Here is a 19,203-nt window from a genome sequence, read left to right as displayed (position 1 = left end):
AAATCCCAATTCACTTATTTTTCACCAGCAGTTGCAAGAAACTTGTAAATATTGACTTGGCATAAACAGAGGTGAGTTTGTATTGTCCATCTTCACTTCTTTTCATTCTAGACCAGTCAGACCTTTCCATCATCTTGGGCATGTTCTCATAGCAGATGAATCAAAGTGGTGAATGTAGAACAGAAAGTGAAGTATAAATGTGGGAAAACAGGCCTTCACCATTCCAGAGGAAGAGACTGGGGTGGTTAAATTAGGTGCTGCAAGGAGCTTTCCCCCAAACCTCATCATTGTCACAGGAAAGGCTGCAGGGGATGTATACTGGGAGGGGCTCCCTGAAGGCCCATCTCTCAAATGTATATTCTCTGTGTCTTTATTCTCTCCCTTCCCTGCCTCCTGTCCCCAGCTTTTCCCTTCAGCAAACAGAACAGAGTACTTGGACTACTCATCATTGAGACCCACAATACCATTTCCACCCTTTCATTTAAGGATGCAAACCGCTGTCAAACACCTGGGGTTTCTTGGATTCCTTTTTCCCTTCTCCACCATTTAAACATCATATCCTTTGCTACTACTTCAGATGTTCATCATCTGTTTGTTTCTCTTCTCTTGATGCATAGTAGGTGCTCAATAAAACTTGTTACTGACTACACCCTAACAGCCTTCTTAGTTCAGTATCCCGGACACCTGCAGAGCTCGTAAATGGTCCTTCTTGCCAAGAGTCTTGACCCTTCTGGCAGTTCTCCATGATGCCAGTCAGAAAGATCTCTCGAATATGCTAATCCGATCACTTCATTTCCATGCTTAAGACTCCTTCGTGGCCCTAAGGATAAAGTCTAAACTTCCAGGGCAACCCAGGCCCTTCAGGATGGATTCCTATCTCCTCTCTTAGCCTTTCCAGCCTTTTCATCATTCTGTGTGGGCGGCCCTCTCCAGTTTACATCATCCCCTCTGGAGCTTGCCAACAACCTGGGTTGGGGTGAAGCCCTCCTTTAGTGATGGTCATTAGACTATAAACCTCCTTGAGGTGCAAAACAGATCATATTAACTTCAGTCCAGTGTCTGGCCAACAGCAGAGGCTCTCTGAATGTCTGTAGAAAGCATGCATGTGCCCAGCACGTTCATGTCTGTTTTATTGAACTCTGCTGGTCCTTCCTTAGGGAGGCAGCACAAACACGTGGAGTGGACAGCAGGTAAGGAAGACAGGACGGAAATTAAAATTCTAAAAGCCCTCCAAACTAAGACATAGAATAATTTACACTTTGAATTACTACTCCTCATTTCTCTTTGCTTTTATAACATACTATTATTCATATGTATAGTTTCATGATCAAGATCTAACTTCTACTTATAAAAAATATAAAGATCATTTATATACTTCCATATTACTTCCTAGGTGGCCCTAGTAGGAATCTGCCTGCCAATGCAGGAGATGCAACAGATGCAGGTTGAATCCCTGGGTCAGGAAGATCTCCTGGAGGAGGAAATGGCAACGCACTCCAGTATTCTTGCCTGGAGAATCCCATGGACAGAGGAGCCCTACAGTCCATGGGGCCACAAAGAGTTGAACACGACCGAGCACACATACACAGATGTTACTTTCACATTAATAATCGATTAGGGACTTTCCTGGCAGTCCAGTGGTTAAGGCTCTTTGCTAAACCAGGAGTCGGACGAGACAGCACACGCATGCAGAGATCAGACACGACTGAGTAGGATGCACGGGTAACCTAAGATCCCCCATGTCAAGCAGCGCAGTCAAAAAAATAAGGTGGTTAAAGTGTAGAGGCTGGTTACTGTATAACTGATTACACAGTTTTATCATGGGATACAGGAAAGTACCTCAGTATCTGGAAGGACTAAATTCAAGGGCCCTGTGAACTACTTATGAGTTACGTAAAGTTCCGGGATGGTGGAACACACCTCCTACTGTGCCCATCATGCCAGGTGGGAAGTCCTGAATTGTTCTTTCTCTTCCTTTCACTGGTGGTTTTAAAGAGATTTGGGAATACAGAGCTACAGTAATACATAATTTTTCTTTTACTTTTGAAATAAAAGCGAGGCATATTAGTTTAATTCAGTTTCACTTAGATGAAGCAGCTGTCTTGGCAGCAAGAGGTAATGCCTTACCTATAATAATTAACATTACTTTTAGAAAAATGTAACTCTGTGTCACTGCTAGGCAGACCTTTTCTCTTGGGCATTTTTTTTTTTAAAGGAAATAAAATTATATTTTAAAATATTAAAGAAACAAGCCAGCAATTGTAATGCCCCAGTGAATCCTGAAAATTTATTATTTGGGAGAATATCAGATATTGATCCTTTGTTTTACAGCTCATGATAATTATCAGAAAATATACATTTTGAAATGACAGTCAAAAGAAAAGAAATAATTACATATAATACAGATTACAGGTATTTTACTTGTACATAAGCAAAGCAGTACTAAAAGCATACTTATGGGTTCATAGTAGGTGAACATGGCAATTTTCTGTTTAAAGCTGCAGCAACTCAAATCCTCTTCGGGTCAATAAAGAAAGACAGATTGAGAAATACATTTAGGGCTTATCACTGCGTCTGGCTGTAAACCTATTTTTTTAACCTTTCCCCTCCCCCCATATATATATGTATATACTTTATTGCCTTTATATTTCTGCTGGTTTAATATAATTAGTATACTAAATAGTTATCTGCATTTATTTGGTTTCTAAAAATATATAAAATGCATTGGAATAGAGCTCCTGCAGCTTTCAAGCAGTCACTGTCCTGGCATCGAAAGCTTATTCTGGAAACGTAAAGCAGCAATACTGAATCAATAGTGATTGTTTTGTCTTCTCCATACAGCTGATGGCCTTCAACCCAAACTGAGAAACACTGCAGCAAACAGCATAAACATGCAACTTAAAAAAAACCTGACATAATATAAAAGTAAGACTTAACGAGCTAAATTTTAATACCATATGGACTAATAAAGACAACTTTAGGTAGAAGAGGGATGCGAGCACAGCACTGTTATTTACATATAAATTAAGGCCCAATTTTTCCAAGGCAATGTACACAGGGAACCGTCCATCTGCTCATGCCCTTTGCACACCTGAAGTCAAGAGTTTTTTTTTCCTTTTCCATGTTACTTCCTCAATCTGTTATTATAGTTCTAACTTGGAAAGGTGTTCACAGAAGTGGATTTAAATGACGTTTCTTTTCTTGAAAGGCCACTTTGCTCTTATTCACAAAGAAAATATTCTTTTAGTGCAGGTACAACACGTATTTATGTTCTGGAAGCGAGTGCTTTTTTGTTCTTCTTACACATTGTTAATATTCACATTTCACACCGTAAGTTCTGTGTTTTTACTATCTTAGTCTTGTTTTAGCTCTCATCTACAGTTAATCTGAACTACAGAAATTGATGACTAGCTCAGTGATGGCTGAGGGAATTAATTAATTGGGTAACTCCTATTAACACCAACCGAAATCTCACATATAAATTCCCCATGCATCAGGGAAAAAAAAAAGCTAACCAAAATATTTCATCAGAAAAAAAAAGGACTGAGGCAACCCACTACAGATCATTCTCTGAGGATGACAAACACTCCAAAGGGTCAAATATACTAATAGTATTTTAAATTATCCCTTGGTAAGGAAAAAAAATCTTCTAATGTACTTAATACCTGTAGAAAATCACAATAAAACAACTTTCAGTGTAATAATAATTAAAAAAACTTATAATCTAATTTAGTATTCAGAAACTGAATATTCCCCCAGATGCAAAATTTTCTATTTAGCATTTTTGCATACCAGTGCCCACTTCCCCTCTCTGAAATATATCCAAAGATGTGGTACCTAATCTAACTCATTATATTTACAATAGATAAAAATGATCAGAAATAGACTAAGATATTTTTAAGATGTTCTAGGGAGATGAGTTTTCTTTCCTCTATTTTAAAAAAAGGCTTAGAAAAGATTTCTTAGAGATGTACTTCCAGAAGTTATATAACTGATTAAAAAGTACAGTTGCTCATTGTATTAATCAAATTCACATTTATATAATCTTCTTATCTAGGAAATAGTATTTCTATCTGTAATTAGATCTGTGAAGATTATTTGGCAGCTTGAAAATTCAGATGAACTGTCAGGATCCGGCCAGCCTTTCTTTAAAGTTATTAGGTTAATGCTGATAATAATTGACAACAATTGAGTTGGATCCTGACTTTGTGTTTTTCATGGTATGCCCAGGCATCTTTGCAATGAAAAATTGCAAAGTCTAATATGTCTTCAGTTTAACGTTTTGATTTAAATAGAATGTAATCAATTTATAAAAATTGTTTTTCTTTGTGAATAAGATCTCAATTCTCTGAACAACAATAACAAAATGACCCAGTATAGAATGGAACCTTTTAAAAATAAGGCATATATCGGGCATACATAAACCATTATTATCAGAAAATCTACAAATTATTTTGATTTTTTAATTCTAATTTTTAAATATATATAGATATGAAATAACTATTACAAACTGAGAGCAAATGTGTATAGGTTGTGGTTATTAGGTAAGAATCATTGATTTATCAAGTTTTTTTGAAAAACAGTATAATGGCAAAGTCAACTTGATAATTCTAAGAACCCAAAGAAAATATCTTTAGTTGAGGTCTGCCATTTAGCTGGACTAGAAAAGGCAACTATGCATTATTACTTTCAGTTCAGAAGCTTCTATATATTGTCATAGCCATTCTTAAAAATTTTCACTGGAAACCTAAATATAGCAGCATTCTTAGCATTCATTAAACCAAAAATAAGTCAAATATGTTTAAAACATCCAAAGTTGCCCTCATGCATAGCGTATAACTTACATCTTTTTATTGTTACCATGGCATTAATATACTAACCCACTGTTATTCTGTTGCATGTCAATAATACAGACAATATGTTTTCCTCAGAATTAAAAACTATTTTAAATTTTAGAATAAAGTCTAAATTATATTGTACCAAATTCTGATCAGAGGGAATGTAAAAATGGCTAGGTATCTGACCACATCCATCCAGATAATCTGGTGCATCTCAGTTAGGTCAGTACTCATGGGAAGGGTGTTGACTCATTTTTGGTTTTATAAATAAGAAAATATATGCACAAAGGGAGCTTCATGTCCTGTAAAAGTCAAACTGAAAATTAATGAAAACGAACACTGAATTTAACTTTATTTCCTTAGTAAAAAGTACCTAACTCCAATCTACTTTCTGTCTAAATGACTGGAGAAATTGCAACCGTTTATAATGTACACAGTAAATTATGTGCAAGCAATAACTTATCCAGGGTGCTTTCAGCAATAGACCATACATACAAAGTGGGTTATTTTAAAAAATATATCACTTAAAGCAACCTTCCTGAAAATATCCTCAGACATCTCTAATGTGTCTATTATGGCAACTCTGAGGATCCATGAGACTAAAATAAAAGGCAGGGCAGAAACAAAACACCTCATGTTATGGGAAACCCCATGCCTGTTTGGAGAGATATTCAACAAGTATATTTTTATTCAACAGTGTCTGAAGCACTGCAAACATTTTAAACATATATATAAAATTTACTTCATGAAAATATTTCCATTTTTGTATGCGGTCATTCCTATGCTGGAAATACTGTAAAGGAAAGATTAAACTTCAGATTAAAAAGAAAACCTGAATTCTCTCACCTAATTAAGCAGTGGCTAGGATGGGTTCACAATGGCAGAGCATCCTATGACACTTGTGGAGCTGTAAATCAGCAATGCGTGGAGTCTGGCGACATGCACACAAAGTCATTATCACACGGTATATAATGTAATTCAGTCACAGGATAAGTATTAATAAAAAATATTAAAACATCAACATTCACTCATTAATTGATTACATGGAATAAATAAACTAAGTCAGTCACATATTTCTCTTCACTCTTAAGTCACGGTTTTATTTATGTATGCACACTGTATAATACTTTCCTAATGCTCTCAAAATGCTACAAATAAAAATGAAGGCTTGGCATTACAGCTGCTGGACAAAAACGTCAACACTGTGGACGTGTGAAAACACAGTTTCTTTGTTCTTTAGCATCAGTGCACAGGGTATGGCTCCAAGTGGTATGCAACTTAGGACAGAAAAAAGATACGGTGGCTTGTGAAACAGATCCTCTGTTCATCATTGGCACAAAATCAAAGGAGGAATAATCTTCACCGTCCTTGGTACCTTTACTGGATCTCCACCCTGAAGACAGGTAATGTTATACATATATGCCTTCAGGATTAAAACCAGATGAGATAGGATTCTGTAGAATACGCAGGTTACTGGGGAGCTGCCGAGAGGAGCCAGGCCGCTTCAGAGACCCGGACTGGAATGGTGCCTCTAAACAAGAAACAGAGAAAATCGTTTGATGTTTGCACCAGTGACCTGGATATGAGAAATTAGAACTCTCCCTGTTCTCAAGAACCAAGTGATACAGAGTAATGACTGCACCCCCATAGGTTCTAGGTGAGAGGACAGGCTGAGTCTGCTTGACCCTCTCAGTTGATAAAATAGTTTCCAGTCATCTGATGAGTTCATGATCTTTTGAAAACGGTGAGCACTGTGCCTCTCTTTCTGGGTTGCTCATATCATATGCATAGGCAGATTTAGAACTGTCTTTTAAATACCAGCACAAATTAATAACAAAGACTTTTAGGAGAGGAAGAAGGGGCTTTAGGAACAGAGAGAAGTTACCACTCAATTTAATAGACCATGGCTCACACATATTTCAGGAAAAGTTTGCAAGGAAACAGTTTAAAATTAATGATAGGATATCTACCCATCTAAGTAAATAAATAACATAAATATTATTGATTCTTCCCAGAAAAAATTTTCTTTAAGTGACCCAAGAATCAGCTTTGAGTAGTAGGAGAATGTTGCAACCAAATGTAAGCAGTTTATTCAAAGTTAACAGTGAACATCAAGTTTTGAAAAAATAGTTTCTCAAATCTTACCCCTTTCTATGTCTGCATGCAAGGCCTCCACTTCAATGGGTTCCGCTGGCAGAACGGTGACTTTCGTCCCTGTCTGCTGGATAAACTGCTGGAGGTTGACTTGCCGCAGCTCTTTGGTCAACTGCTCCAATTCTTGTTCTTTGTCCTAGACGGAAGTTAAATTTTTTCTAAAATTTGAGGATTCACTATTGGCCAGCTACAGACATCCTGGTCACTGTCTACCTGCTACAGGCTTAAATGTGGGATGCTCACTTTCACAAGAGTGCTTGTAACAAACCCGGTTTATATTGACATACTGGGCCGAGGAGGTCAAGCTCACTCTGAGGCATGGGCCACAAAATAGGCAAGTAAAAGACAACAGCTTCTTCAGTTTGTGCTTTTAAATGTCATGCCTTCCTCTGCTAGGAGTACACTATGGACCTGATGAAATAAATCTTTGTCTACAGACTTTCATGAATAAAATACTGGATTCCATCTATCCCAGTGTTTACAGCAATCTTGCTAAGCTCTTCATAACTATACTTCCCCATTATCTACTTCATAATAAGTGTTAGTCAATCAGTTGTGTCTGACTCTTTGTAACCCCATGGTGTGTAGCCCATCAGGCTCCTCTGTCCATGGAATTCTCGAGGCAAGAATACTGGAATGGGTTGCCATTTCCTTCTCCAGGGGATCTTCCTGACCCAGGTATTGAACTCAGGTCTCCACACTGCAGGCAGATTCTTTACCGACTGAGCCACAAGGGAAGCCCATCTACTTGATAATATACAGCAAAATTAATAGTCATTTGGTTCATGAGATTTGGGCTCCTTGTTTTTTTTTAAACTGTTTTTAAGTTTTCATGAAATGCTTTACTGAGATTTATGTTAGAGCACAAGGAAAGCAAGATTTCCACTCTGGGGTTTTTAAATCCTTGACAAGCAGGTCTGTGAACTGAAGAGCTCTAAAGTAAGAAGAACAAGCTTGGATGGCCAGAAAGCTCCAAAAGCAAGGAGAGGCATTCTGTTATTCAAATGCACTTTCTTCTCTTTCTCTCTTAGGGCACTGTTAAGGAAAAGCAGCAGGGCCTCATCTAAGCTGGGTGAGTCTGAAGAACCAGTAAGGAGGGAAGAGAAAAGAGAAAGGAGTGGTTGTTTTTTGCTACTTTGAGTGTAGGGGGTACTTGGAGATATCTGAGTAATTTGATTCTCAGATACTTTTCACAGGAAGTGGGGTTTACTAATAACAATTTTCATAAATTAGTATGTAATATCAAGGCAATATTATTTCCAAATGTACCCTTAAGTGTCTAAATAAAGGGCTGACAGAGGATGAGAAGGTTGTATGGCATCACAGACTCAATGGATGTGAGTTTGAGCAAACTCCAGGAGATGGTGAAGGACAGGGAAGCCTGGCATGCTGCAGCCCATGGGGTTGCAAAAAAGTCGAACACGACTGAGCAACTGAACAGAACAGTACAATACTGACCAATCATAGGTTAACAACCTTCTATTACTGAGAAATTCCTGATTTTCCAAATTTTGGTGGTAGTTCTACCTCTTACCGTAATGAATTGCAGAGACAGGAAATCCTATCAGTTCTTCCTGAAACCTCAGCTTTCTCTGCTTGTGGAACTGTTCCTCCTCTAAAGCATCTCTTCTCAAACTCCAATGTGCACGGGTGCTATTTGGAGATGCTGTTACTACACACAGTCTGAATTTCTAACCATTGTGCCCTGAAGCCTCACGGTTCACTCTCTGATCCATGATTATAGAGCTTCTAAGCCAGCACTGTCCAAAAAATGAGCCCCGGAACACATGTGCTACTGAGCACTTGAAAAGAGGCCAAATATGACTAAAACAGAAATTTAACTTTATTTAATATTTTTAAACAGCTTTACTGAATATTACTTAACTTCAGTTTAAATGTAAGTAGCCAGGGACTTCTCTGGCACCACAGTGGTTAAGTGTGACTTCTGTCCCTGGTATGCCTCCTGACCAAAACACTAAAAATAAATAAATAAATAAAACAGAAGCAATACTGTAACAAACTCAAAAAGGACTTTAAAAATGGTCCACATCCCCCCTGCCAAAAAATCTTTAAAAAAATGTTAAGTAACCGTTTTATAATCAATTGTGTCTCCTCATTTCAGCTGTTAGAAACTGATACCTCTTTGCAACTCCCGTAACATTTACCACCACATTGTCTTTCCAAGAATAGGCATCCAAGAAATATAAGCTGAGTGATCGTGGTCTGAGTGTGAAATATAAACGTTCCTGTATGTGCTTTAGAGATGGGAAAAAGTCAGGGAGGAACCTGCCCCTCTGGAGAGGAGAGAAGACGTGGTTAGTAACAAAGGAGAGGCGATTACATACGCAGACAGCTAGCCACACAGCCTTTGTGAACCACTTCTCGGTGATCTCTTTAGCTTTGGTTTCCCTACTGTTAAAAGGAGGAGGTCAGATTCACTACCTCCTCATTAGTGTCCACACCTGCTCTGAGGTTCTCATCTCCTGTCTCCAATTACCTAGTGCTGCCACTACCACAGTTAAGAAAGCTGCTCTCATGGAAAAGGACCTGTGGCTCCAGCTCTCATCTTTGGTTTAGTCTCCTATCTTAGCATTGTCATAAGTCACAGAAATTCTAAGAAACTTATAAACCAAGGTAGGTTTCTAACTCTAAATGTAAGGGAAAATGAATAATCATTAAAGAAGATGCCAAAAGATATTCTTTTAAACAGATTAAAAAAAAACCATTCTTTTTATAAAAAGGTTCTTACCTGTAATCGTTTGGTGGCTTGGCCAAGAGATCTTTCCACAGCTTTAATACCATTTTCCAGCCTTAGGCTCTGCTGGCCTTGAATGTCAATTTCCCCTCTGACCTTACCGATCTTGCCTTTAACCTCTTCTTCATTTACTTGTGCCTCTTGGACTTCCCGTTGCAATTTTTCTGCTTCAAGACCACTTTCCATAGTCTGAATTTGAGCCAAATAGTCCTTTAACTTGCTTTCACATTCTGTTATTTTCTGTCTTATTTCTTGAAGTTGATCTTTCAGCTGTTTTTCATTTTCCTGTTCAATCTGTAATTCATTTTCCCAAAACTCTTCCTCTTCAATTTCTACATCATTTCTTTTGATCTTTTGCTCCAGGCGGACTATCTCCTCTTCAAGGTTAGAATTATATTTTTGCTCCCAAAATCGTATTTCTATTTCATTTGATTCTAGCTCTTTCTCAATGGATTGGAGCTTCTCCGTCTGCAAACGGATCAGCTTCTTCAACTCATCTGCGGTTGTTTTGCAGTTATTCAGCACCTTTTGCTTAAATTCAGTTTCTTTACCTTTTCCAAAAATGTCCATTAATCCTTTGGCACCTCCTGTAAATGTTAATGATTTCCTTTTAGGTTCTCTCCTTTTGATTGTTTTGTCAATCTGAGGCCTCAGTTTAGCTAAGGGGGGCAAACTCTGCCTGTACAAAGTCCTTTCAGGAACTCGAGCCACACTGTCCGACGTGGGTCGCTCACTGAGAGATGGCCCTGTGCGACGTAAGATCAGCTGTACGTCGCTAGCATACTGCCCCCACTTGTTTAAGGATATGATAGGGTTTTCATGAGGTGCTAGGTGCCTTTCAGTATCTCTCCACTTTTCTATAAGCGTGTACCTTCCAGTTCGACCTAGATAAAAAAGACAAAAATAAATTTTCAAGATGAGATATGTAATAGCTAAAATAATGCCTCCAAACAGAGGACCTATTGGATAATTGTGTTTTCTCAGTAAGTATCACATTCCAGTCTATGATGCCTTTAAAAACTTCACTCGAAGATACTGAACTCCTTAAGATATGTAACACATAAAATATGGGATGTGAATTGCATATACCCTTCAGACTTGCTTTAGAAAATCATCTTTATACTTTAAACCTCAATGAGAATCTTAACCTATCTTCCTGTCTGACTGCCCCGACCTCGTTTGGGGCAAGACCTCCTGTTGAAACTAAGGAGATCACTAGAGAGTTCTGCTGGAAGCCAGGACCTGGTTCCAGGAACCAGGAAGGACTTCAGAACTCGAGCAAATGTCTACTTGGTGAATCCCACTAATTTCCCTGCACATCAGGACTTGGGAAGCTTGGGGCCCCTGTTTCTCCTCCTGAAGGGAGACATGGAGCCAATGGAGCACCTGCTACTCAGCTAACAGGCATTGGACAGGCCTTTCCTCTGCCCTCACCTTCCTGTACACCTGTGGCAAATAAAAAAAAAAAATCACCTCAATGAAAACAACCCTTCAAAACAATTTCATATAAAAAGTGGGACCTGAAGAGAAGTCCTGTTCACTTTTGATAAATAATAACTTCAAAGAGTCTTTAAAAAAAAATTAACAAGGCAGAATGATACTATTAAAGAACAAAAATAGAATAAAATTATATTTATACTAAAATATACTGAATACAACAGTAATTATGGAAGATAAACATTCAGAAGACTTTCTGTCACTAGTTTGAATACACTTCCTAAATATTTCCATTTAAGATGTGTGGGTCAGATGGATATTAATTTGTGAAAAATGTCCATTAGACATCTGAAACTAATGTTATATATCAATGAAAGTGAAAGTTGCACAGTCATGTCTGACTCTTTACAAGCCCATCAACTGTAGCCTGCCAGGCTCCTCTGTCCATGGAATTCTCCAGGCCAGACTACTGGAGTGGGTAGCCATTCCTTTCTCCAGGGGAATGTTCCCAACCCAGGGATCGAACTCAGGTCTCCCTGAGCAACCGGGGAAGCCCCTATATATTAATGATATCTCAATTTTAAAAAGTATCCATTAATAGTTAATATTATTACCAGAAAACCTCACCCTGCCATCTAGCAATTATAATACTGGCATATACAGCTACAGATTTATTTTTTGTGTTTTCTTTTTTAATTTCATGAACTTCTGGACCAGTAGCAGTATTTCCTCAACTACTGGTCCAATAAATGGAAATCTGGATATGTCACATATGAACATCCACATATGCAATTCAAAAGCTGAAAAATGACATTGCTCTAAGTATATGTGTGTGATCTTCTTTAAGGAAACCTGAATTTTGGATGCAGCTGAAAACTTGGAAGATTTGAAAGCAAACAGACTGGAGTTTTAATTTTGGGTAAATTACTGAATGGATGAGCAGCATTCCTTCACTTCTACAATGGGGAGGGCAGGAGCACCTCACAGGTTCTGACAGTCAGTGTGTGTGTCCAACTCTTTGCGACCCCATGGACTGCAGCCCGCCAGGTTCCTCTATCCATGGGATTTTCCAGGCAAGAATACTGGAGCAGGTTGCATTTCCTACTCCAGGGGACCTTCCCAACCCAGGGATCGAACCCACGTCTCTGTGCCTCCTGCACCGGCAGGCGGATTCTTTATCACTGGCGTCATTAGTTGTTACTATTATCGAAATACCTGGGCAAACAAGGAGACTGAAATGTCTTTGCACCCTGGATTTGGCTTTCTGGAATAAAAATGTTCTAAGATTTTCAGGTTAAAAATGACTGTAATTACCCACAGAAAAACCACATGACCAATCTTCAAGGTTACACTCGCCCCACATACATGCACTGCTTCAAAGCGCACAGCACTGTGTGTTCCTGGCTCCGGTGTCTGTCAGCGACTCTTATTTAGGATCTCTCTCCTGCCACCTGGACCCCATGTCCTCACCAGTCTATACGAAGGGTTAGACAAGACCAGTAGAATGTTCTCTAATCCTACCAGGCCATGAAGCGTCTTTAAAAAGAAAACTGAATAATTACACTGTATGAACGAAATTAAAAAATTTAAGGCCTGTAACTGAGTCATAATTATATATAAAGCTGATTCTTCCAATGCTTAATGGTACTGCTACTCCATGAGAATGCCTTGGTAGATTATTTAATATTACTTTTACTGCCAGCTTTTCCTTTCTCTTAAATAATGCATATTTAGTGCAATTAGGCAAAAAAAAAAAAAAAATCCAGCAACATAAAAAAGCTTTTTAAGAGGTAAATAATTAATACTTTGATTTTATTATAGAAATTGGGTTTTAGATAGTTTATGTAAGAGTTAAATCCCATAATCATTGTTTTTAATACCTATTCTTGGCAAGGTCTTACAGAATCTGAATACTTCATTTAGACAGATTCCAATTCTTCCTGCAGAACTCCTTTTAGTGCAGTTTATTAAATGGATACATTTAGTTCTACCTTGTATACTATCTCAATGTAGCCTAAGACAAATAAAAAGGAATATCTATCTATCTGTGGCATTTGTAGTTTAAAGCTTTTGGCTACCTGGGTCTGAATGCTATAATCTGTAATGAAAAATAAAATACTGGCTACACTTTAGAAGAGTTGAAGCAATTGAGTATAATCCCAAGAATCATTAACTTCATATAATGAGGAAAATCACAAAGAGATTTTAGTGCATTAGGGGAATCTCATTGTATGAGTGACATCATTAAAAGGAGTAACAAATGACTTTTCACCTAACTTAAAGCGGAATACATGACTATGAAGTAATATGAAGTTTTAGAAATATATACCCAAATATATACTCAAATATTCAAATATGAGTCATCCAGAAGCATTATGCCCTTATTTCAACCATTTAAAAAGAGTGGCAACTATTGTTTTAGAAACAATTTTAGGAAATTTCTTAGAGACAAAAAGTAAAATCATTTAAAAGTGTCACATCTTATTATTTATTCAACAAATATACACTGAACAGACATTTATCAGAAATAGTGTCAGGCCATGAGAATATATTCAATTAAACACCCTGATTATAAATGCTCTGCAGAAATTTTAGTTTTAACTGACATTTGATTTTTTCTCCAGTATCAAATTCTCCTTACTCCAAATATGAATAATGTATGTTCTTCAAAAGAACATGACAGAGACCTAGTACTGATTTCTTATGAATTTAATGCTAACATATCCTCCTGTTTCTGGACATATTATAAGTAATTTCAGTTAACATCGGACTTATTCTATATCTGTAGTGAAAAATCTATGCTGTCTGACTCAGTTTTTCTGACAATACTTTGCCCCTTCAGTTATAAACATTTTGAAATTAGTTAGTGAACCTAATTAATTCATTCCGTAACGGTTTAGAATTCTTACAATAAACATTGCTCTGTAACAGAACTTATATTGTATCATATATATAAATACATACACACACACACACACACACACACACATATTCACATATGGTCTCTTCCCTGGTGGCTCAGGTGGTACAGAATCTGCCTGCAATGCTGGAGACCTGGGTTCAATCCCTGGGTTGGGAAAACCCTCTGGAGAAGGGAATGGCACCCCCATGGGATTTCCCAGGCAAGAAAACTGGAGTGGGTTGCTTCACAGAGGGATCTTCCTGACCCAGGAATCAAACCTGAGTCTCCTGCACTGGAAGGCGGATTATATACATATATGTATATATATATAATATATATATTTATATAATATATATTATATAAATTTCCTAGTGATATATGCAAGTATTTTGCAAATTTGTCAGTCATTTTCTATAGGTCCTGCATGCAGCTATTAAGGTAACTTACCATAGAGTATTTCTTATGATGACAGTGACACAGTATAACCTGGCAGCTAGCTGTGCTTTCAACACATTGTTATTCATTCACAGTATATCTTTCCAGTGTGTTGATGAGACTATCACATAATCACAGAATTATTGCATATTAATTTAGGACTTACTTAGGGTTTTATTACAAACTTACTACCATTAAAAATAATGAACATTTATTGATTTCATAATGATTAACATTGAGTATGTCCCCTATATGCTAGGCTTTGTGTTGGTTACTTTACATAAATAGTATTAACCAAAATAACAGCTAACACATCAATATAAACCACTAAGTTTTGGGGGATTGTTTATTAATGCAGCGTAATCTTACCCATCCTGACTGATGCATGTTGTGAATTACATGTGTTCCCATTCGTTAAAATCTTTTAGGGATGTGGAAAATATAGAAGATACTTAGAATTATGGCTGATACACTATACTATTGCTATAAATATAAAAACTGTAAAAGATGATCTTGGTTATAAAAAAGCCATATATTTTACTACTAAGGATTTTTAGTTTTTGCTTCAATGTAATTCAGTCGGTAACTATATTTTCTAACAGTTGTCCACTGGGATTATAGAGGATATAAATAACGCAGTATAACAGTAGTTAACACTGGGGTTCTTGAACCAGACTTCTGGTTTGAATCCCAGGATGCTCCTTACCAGCTACTGGAGCTTGGGCAAGTCATTTAAGATCTCTGTGCCTTGCTCCATCACCTCCAAAACAGGGGTCTAACAGGGCTCTTCTCCTAAGACTGTTGTGAGGGTTAAATGATGTGGAAAATTTAATTCCCAATTCAGTAGTGAAAAGTGAGACTTTAACTATGAAGCTTTATGGAGAGTGAAATCTTTTTTTTAAAGCTCATCTGTAGGTACACAGAAAGCACTGCTTGTAATGTTTACTTCTAGGAAGCAAGGTCATGAGCGATTCTTTTACCTTCCCTGTGTTTTGCTAAATTTCAAAACAGTCTACAATAGATAGTGCCACTTTGTAAGCAGATACAAAATTAACCAATTCATAATTTTCTAAAATTGATCATTTATATATGAAATTAAGAGTTAAATGTGATACATTATTTTCTTTACCTTCTCAAGGATCATATAACCTTACGGATGAATAGGACATTAGGTGGTCACCAAGTTCAGTCTGTACTGTACAGTTCAGCCTGCACCAATTGCAACCAAGTTCACAGAGCCTTTAAAAAATTCATTCATTTATTCTCAAGTATGTATGAGTGTCTACTACATGGTTTTAAGCTATGGCAATAAAGAATAAGCAAACAGTGGCAGGCAATACACAGCACGTGGATGAATGAATGTAGGTCTACTGTCTGTTATCCAACAGCTTTAAGGTCAGATATGCTAAAAATTAAGAATTTTTTGGATGACAGAAAGGTAGCAGAGTGCTATCCTGCAAGTCCACAGTCAAACATATTGAAAATTCTTAAGTAAAATATATCAATTTCATGCCAAATTGAATAAATATAGATTAAAAACAGCCTCAGCTTCATATCAAATCAGACCAGTTTTTACTCCCAAATGAGTTCAAGGTATACAGGTATGGCTAACAAACTAACTATGATTAAATTTTAGGGTTTCAGAATTTTTTAGGTTTCAAAAATGTGGATAATGGATTGTGGCCTATAGGTAATGTATCGGGGTACAATAGAGAAAAATAAGAGTACAGCAGACGGGGAGTATGCGCATGTGTGTGGCTATGTGTGCGCAGGTGTGCATGGATGGGCAATCAGGGAGGGGCTCCGGGATACGATGGCATTTAAGAGACCTACTTCAAAGCTTTTGCATAGCAAATGAAACAGAAACAAAATGAAAAGCAACCCACAAATTGGGAGAATATATTTGCACATGATGTGACCAAGAAGGGATTAATTTCCGAAATTTACAAACAGCTCATGATGCTTAACAGCATCAAAACAAACAACCCAGTCAACAAGCGGGCAGAAGATCTAAACAGACATTTCTCCAAAGAACATATACGATAGGTACATGAAAGGTGTTTCATATGGCTAATGATTAGAGAAATGCAAATCAAAACTACAAGGAGATATCACTTCACACCAGTCAGAATAACTATCATCAAAAAATCCACAAATAATAAATGATGGAGAGGTTGTAGAAAGAAGGGAACCCTCCCACCCTGTTGGGGGGTATGTAAATTGGTACTGACACTCTGGAGAACAGTATGGAGATTCCTTAAAAAACTAAACAGAGAGCTACCATATGACCCTGCACTCCCACTCCTGGGCATATATCTGGAGAAAAACATGATATAAAAGGATACATGCACCCCAGTGTTCACTGTGGCACTGTTTACATTAGCCAAGACAAGGAAGCAACCTAAATGTCCACTGACAGAGGAATGGATAAGGAAGATGTGGTACGTGTATATAATGGAATATTACTCAGCCATTAAAATGAAATAATGCCTCTTGCAGCAACATGGATATACTAGAGATTGCCATACTGAAAGAAGTAAGTCAGAGAAGGAGAAATATCCTATGACAACTCTTATACATAGAATCTAAAAAGAAATGATACAATTGTACATACTGTTATATTTAAAATGAATAACCAACAAGAACCTACTTACTGTATAGCTCAGGGAACTCTGCTCAATGTTATGTGGCAGCCTGGATGGGAGGGGAGCTTGGGGGAGAATGGATACATGTATATATTTGGCTGAGTCCCTTTGCTGTTCACCTGAAACTATCACAACATTGCTAATCAGCTGTGAAAGTGAAAGTCGCTCAGTTATGTCCGACTCTTTGCAATCCCATGGAATTCTGCAGGCCAGAATACTGGAGTGGGTAGCCTTTCCCTCCTCTAGGGGATCTTCCCAACCCAGGGATCGAACTGGGGTCTCCTGCATTGCAGGTGGATTCTTTACCAACTGAGCTATATTCCAATACAAAATAAAAAGTTAAAAGAAAAAGACCCAGTGCTAGCCAAAAATAAATAAGTAAATACAATTATTAAAAAATATTTTTAAAAAGATGACATTTAAGCAGTGAGCCAAGGAAGTGAATTTGGAAGATATCTGGGTGCACAGTATTCTCAGCAGGGAGAGGAACAGATACAAAGACTAAGGCAGAAATGTCTGATATATTTAAGAGGAAAGCAATCAACAGTGAGTGAGATTGTGGGTAGAGCAGGGATTTTTATAGGGTGCTGAAGACCAGTGCATGGACTTTAAATATTTCTGAGTGAGTCTGGTGACTATTAAAGGGTTTTGAGCAGAACACTGATGATAATGTGCATTTTCAAAGTATTACTTTAAATAAATCTGTTGAGAATAGGCTGGAGGGGATCAGAATGATACAGGGAAATGAGCTGGAGAGCCACTGCAAAAATCTGAGTGAGTCATGATGGTGGCTTATATCAAGCGTTAGTGGCTATGGGGAGGAGCAACATGATTCTGGATATACACTGAAGGTAGTGTGGGCAGGACTTGTTGATGGATTAGTTATAAGGTACTAGAGCAGGAAAAGAATCAAAGATTAATACAAATTTTATTTGTATTTATTTAATTAATACAAATTAAATACAAAATTTATTAATACAATTAATAAAAATTGTAATCAATACAATTAATACAAATAATCAAAGATAATACAAAGATTTTAGATCTAATCAATTAAAGTGTTACTGGTCTGCAATTCTGGGCTCAGCCCCTCGTCTCTGAGGTGTGGGTGGGGTCATTGTGACCTCAGCAATATGTGAACTGTGAACTACCATTTGTTCAAGCTGGTTTTAGAAAAGGCAGAGGAACCAGAGATCAAATTGCCAACATCCACTGGATCATTGAAAAAGCGAGAGTTCCAGAAAAACATCTATTTCTGCTTTATTGACTATGCCAAAGCCTTTGACTGTGTGGATCACAACAAACTGTGGAAAATTCTGAAAGAGATGGGAATACCAGACCACCTGATTTGCCTCTTGAGAAACCTGTATGCAGATCAGGAAGCAACAGTTAGAACTGGACATGGAACGACTGGTTCCAAATAGGAAAAGGAGTACGTCAAGGCTGTATATTGTCACCCTGCTTATTTAACTTCTATGCAGAGTACATCAAGAGAAACACTGGGCTGGATGAAGCACAAGCTGGAATCAAGATTGCCAGGAGAAATATCAATCACCTCAGATATGCAGATGCCACCACCCTTATGGCAGAAAGTGAAGAAGAACTAAAGCGCCTCTTGAAAGTGAAAGAGGAGAATGAAAAAGCTGGCTTAAAGTCAACATTCAGAAAACTAAGATCATGGCATCCAGTCCGATAACTTCATGGGAAATAGATGGGGAAACAGTGGAAACAGTGGCAGATTTTATTTTGGGAGGCTCCAAAATTACTGCAGATGGTGACTGCAGCCATGAAATTAAAAGATGCTTATTCCTTGGAAGGAAAGTTATGACCAACCTAGACAGCATATTAAAAAGCAGAGACATTACTTTGTCAACAAAGGTCTGTCTAGTCAAGACTATGGTTTTTCCAGTAGTCATGTATGGATGTGAGAGTTGGACTATAAAGAAAGCTGAGCACAGAAGAATTGATGCTTTTGAACTGTGGTGTTGGAAAAGACTGTTGAGAGTCCCTTGGACAGCAAGGAGATCCAACCAGTCC

At 37.6% G+C, this 19,203-nt stretch overlaps 1 protein-coding gene across 4 annotated transcripts in view; it reads right to left on the bottom strand.

Annotated features, from left to right (window-relative positions):
- Positions 1–2,268: 2,268 nt before the first annotated feature.
- The window catches only part of RASSF8 (Ras association (RalGDS/AF-6) domain family (N-terminal) member 8), a 139,361-nt gene continuing 122,426 nt past the window's right edge, over positions 2,269–19,203 (bottom strand). For all 4 annotated transcript variants that reach the window (XM_010855999.1, XM_010856000.1, XM_010856002.1 and 1 more), the window contains 3 exons: positions 9,742–10,631; positions 6,984–7,128; positions 2,269–6,369 (listed from right to left, as the gene is read on the bottom strand). In XM_010855999.1, the coding sequence (XP_010854301.1) occupies positions 6,248–6,369; positions 6,984–7,128; positions 9,742–10,631 (1,157 nt within the window). In that variant the 3' untranslated portion in view covers positions 2,269–6,247. The remainder of the gene's footprint in view (positions 6,370–6,983; positions 7,129–9,741; positions 10,632–19,203) is intronic.

This window comes from Bison bison, unplaced genomic scaffold, assembly GCF_000754665.1.
Source record: "Bison bison bison isolate TAMUID 2011002044 unplaced genomic scaffold, Bison_UMD1.0 scf7180017864370, whole genome shotgun sequence".
Classification (NCBI taxonomy): Eukaryota; Metazoa; Chordata; class Mammalia; order Artiodactyla; family Bovidae; genus Bison; species Bison bison.
This window is presented reverse-complemented; position numbering and strand designations above follow the sequence as displayed.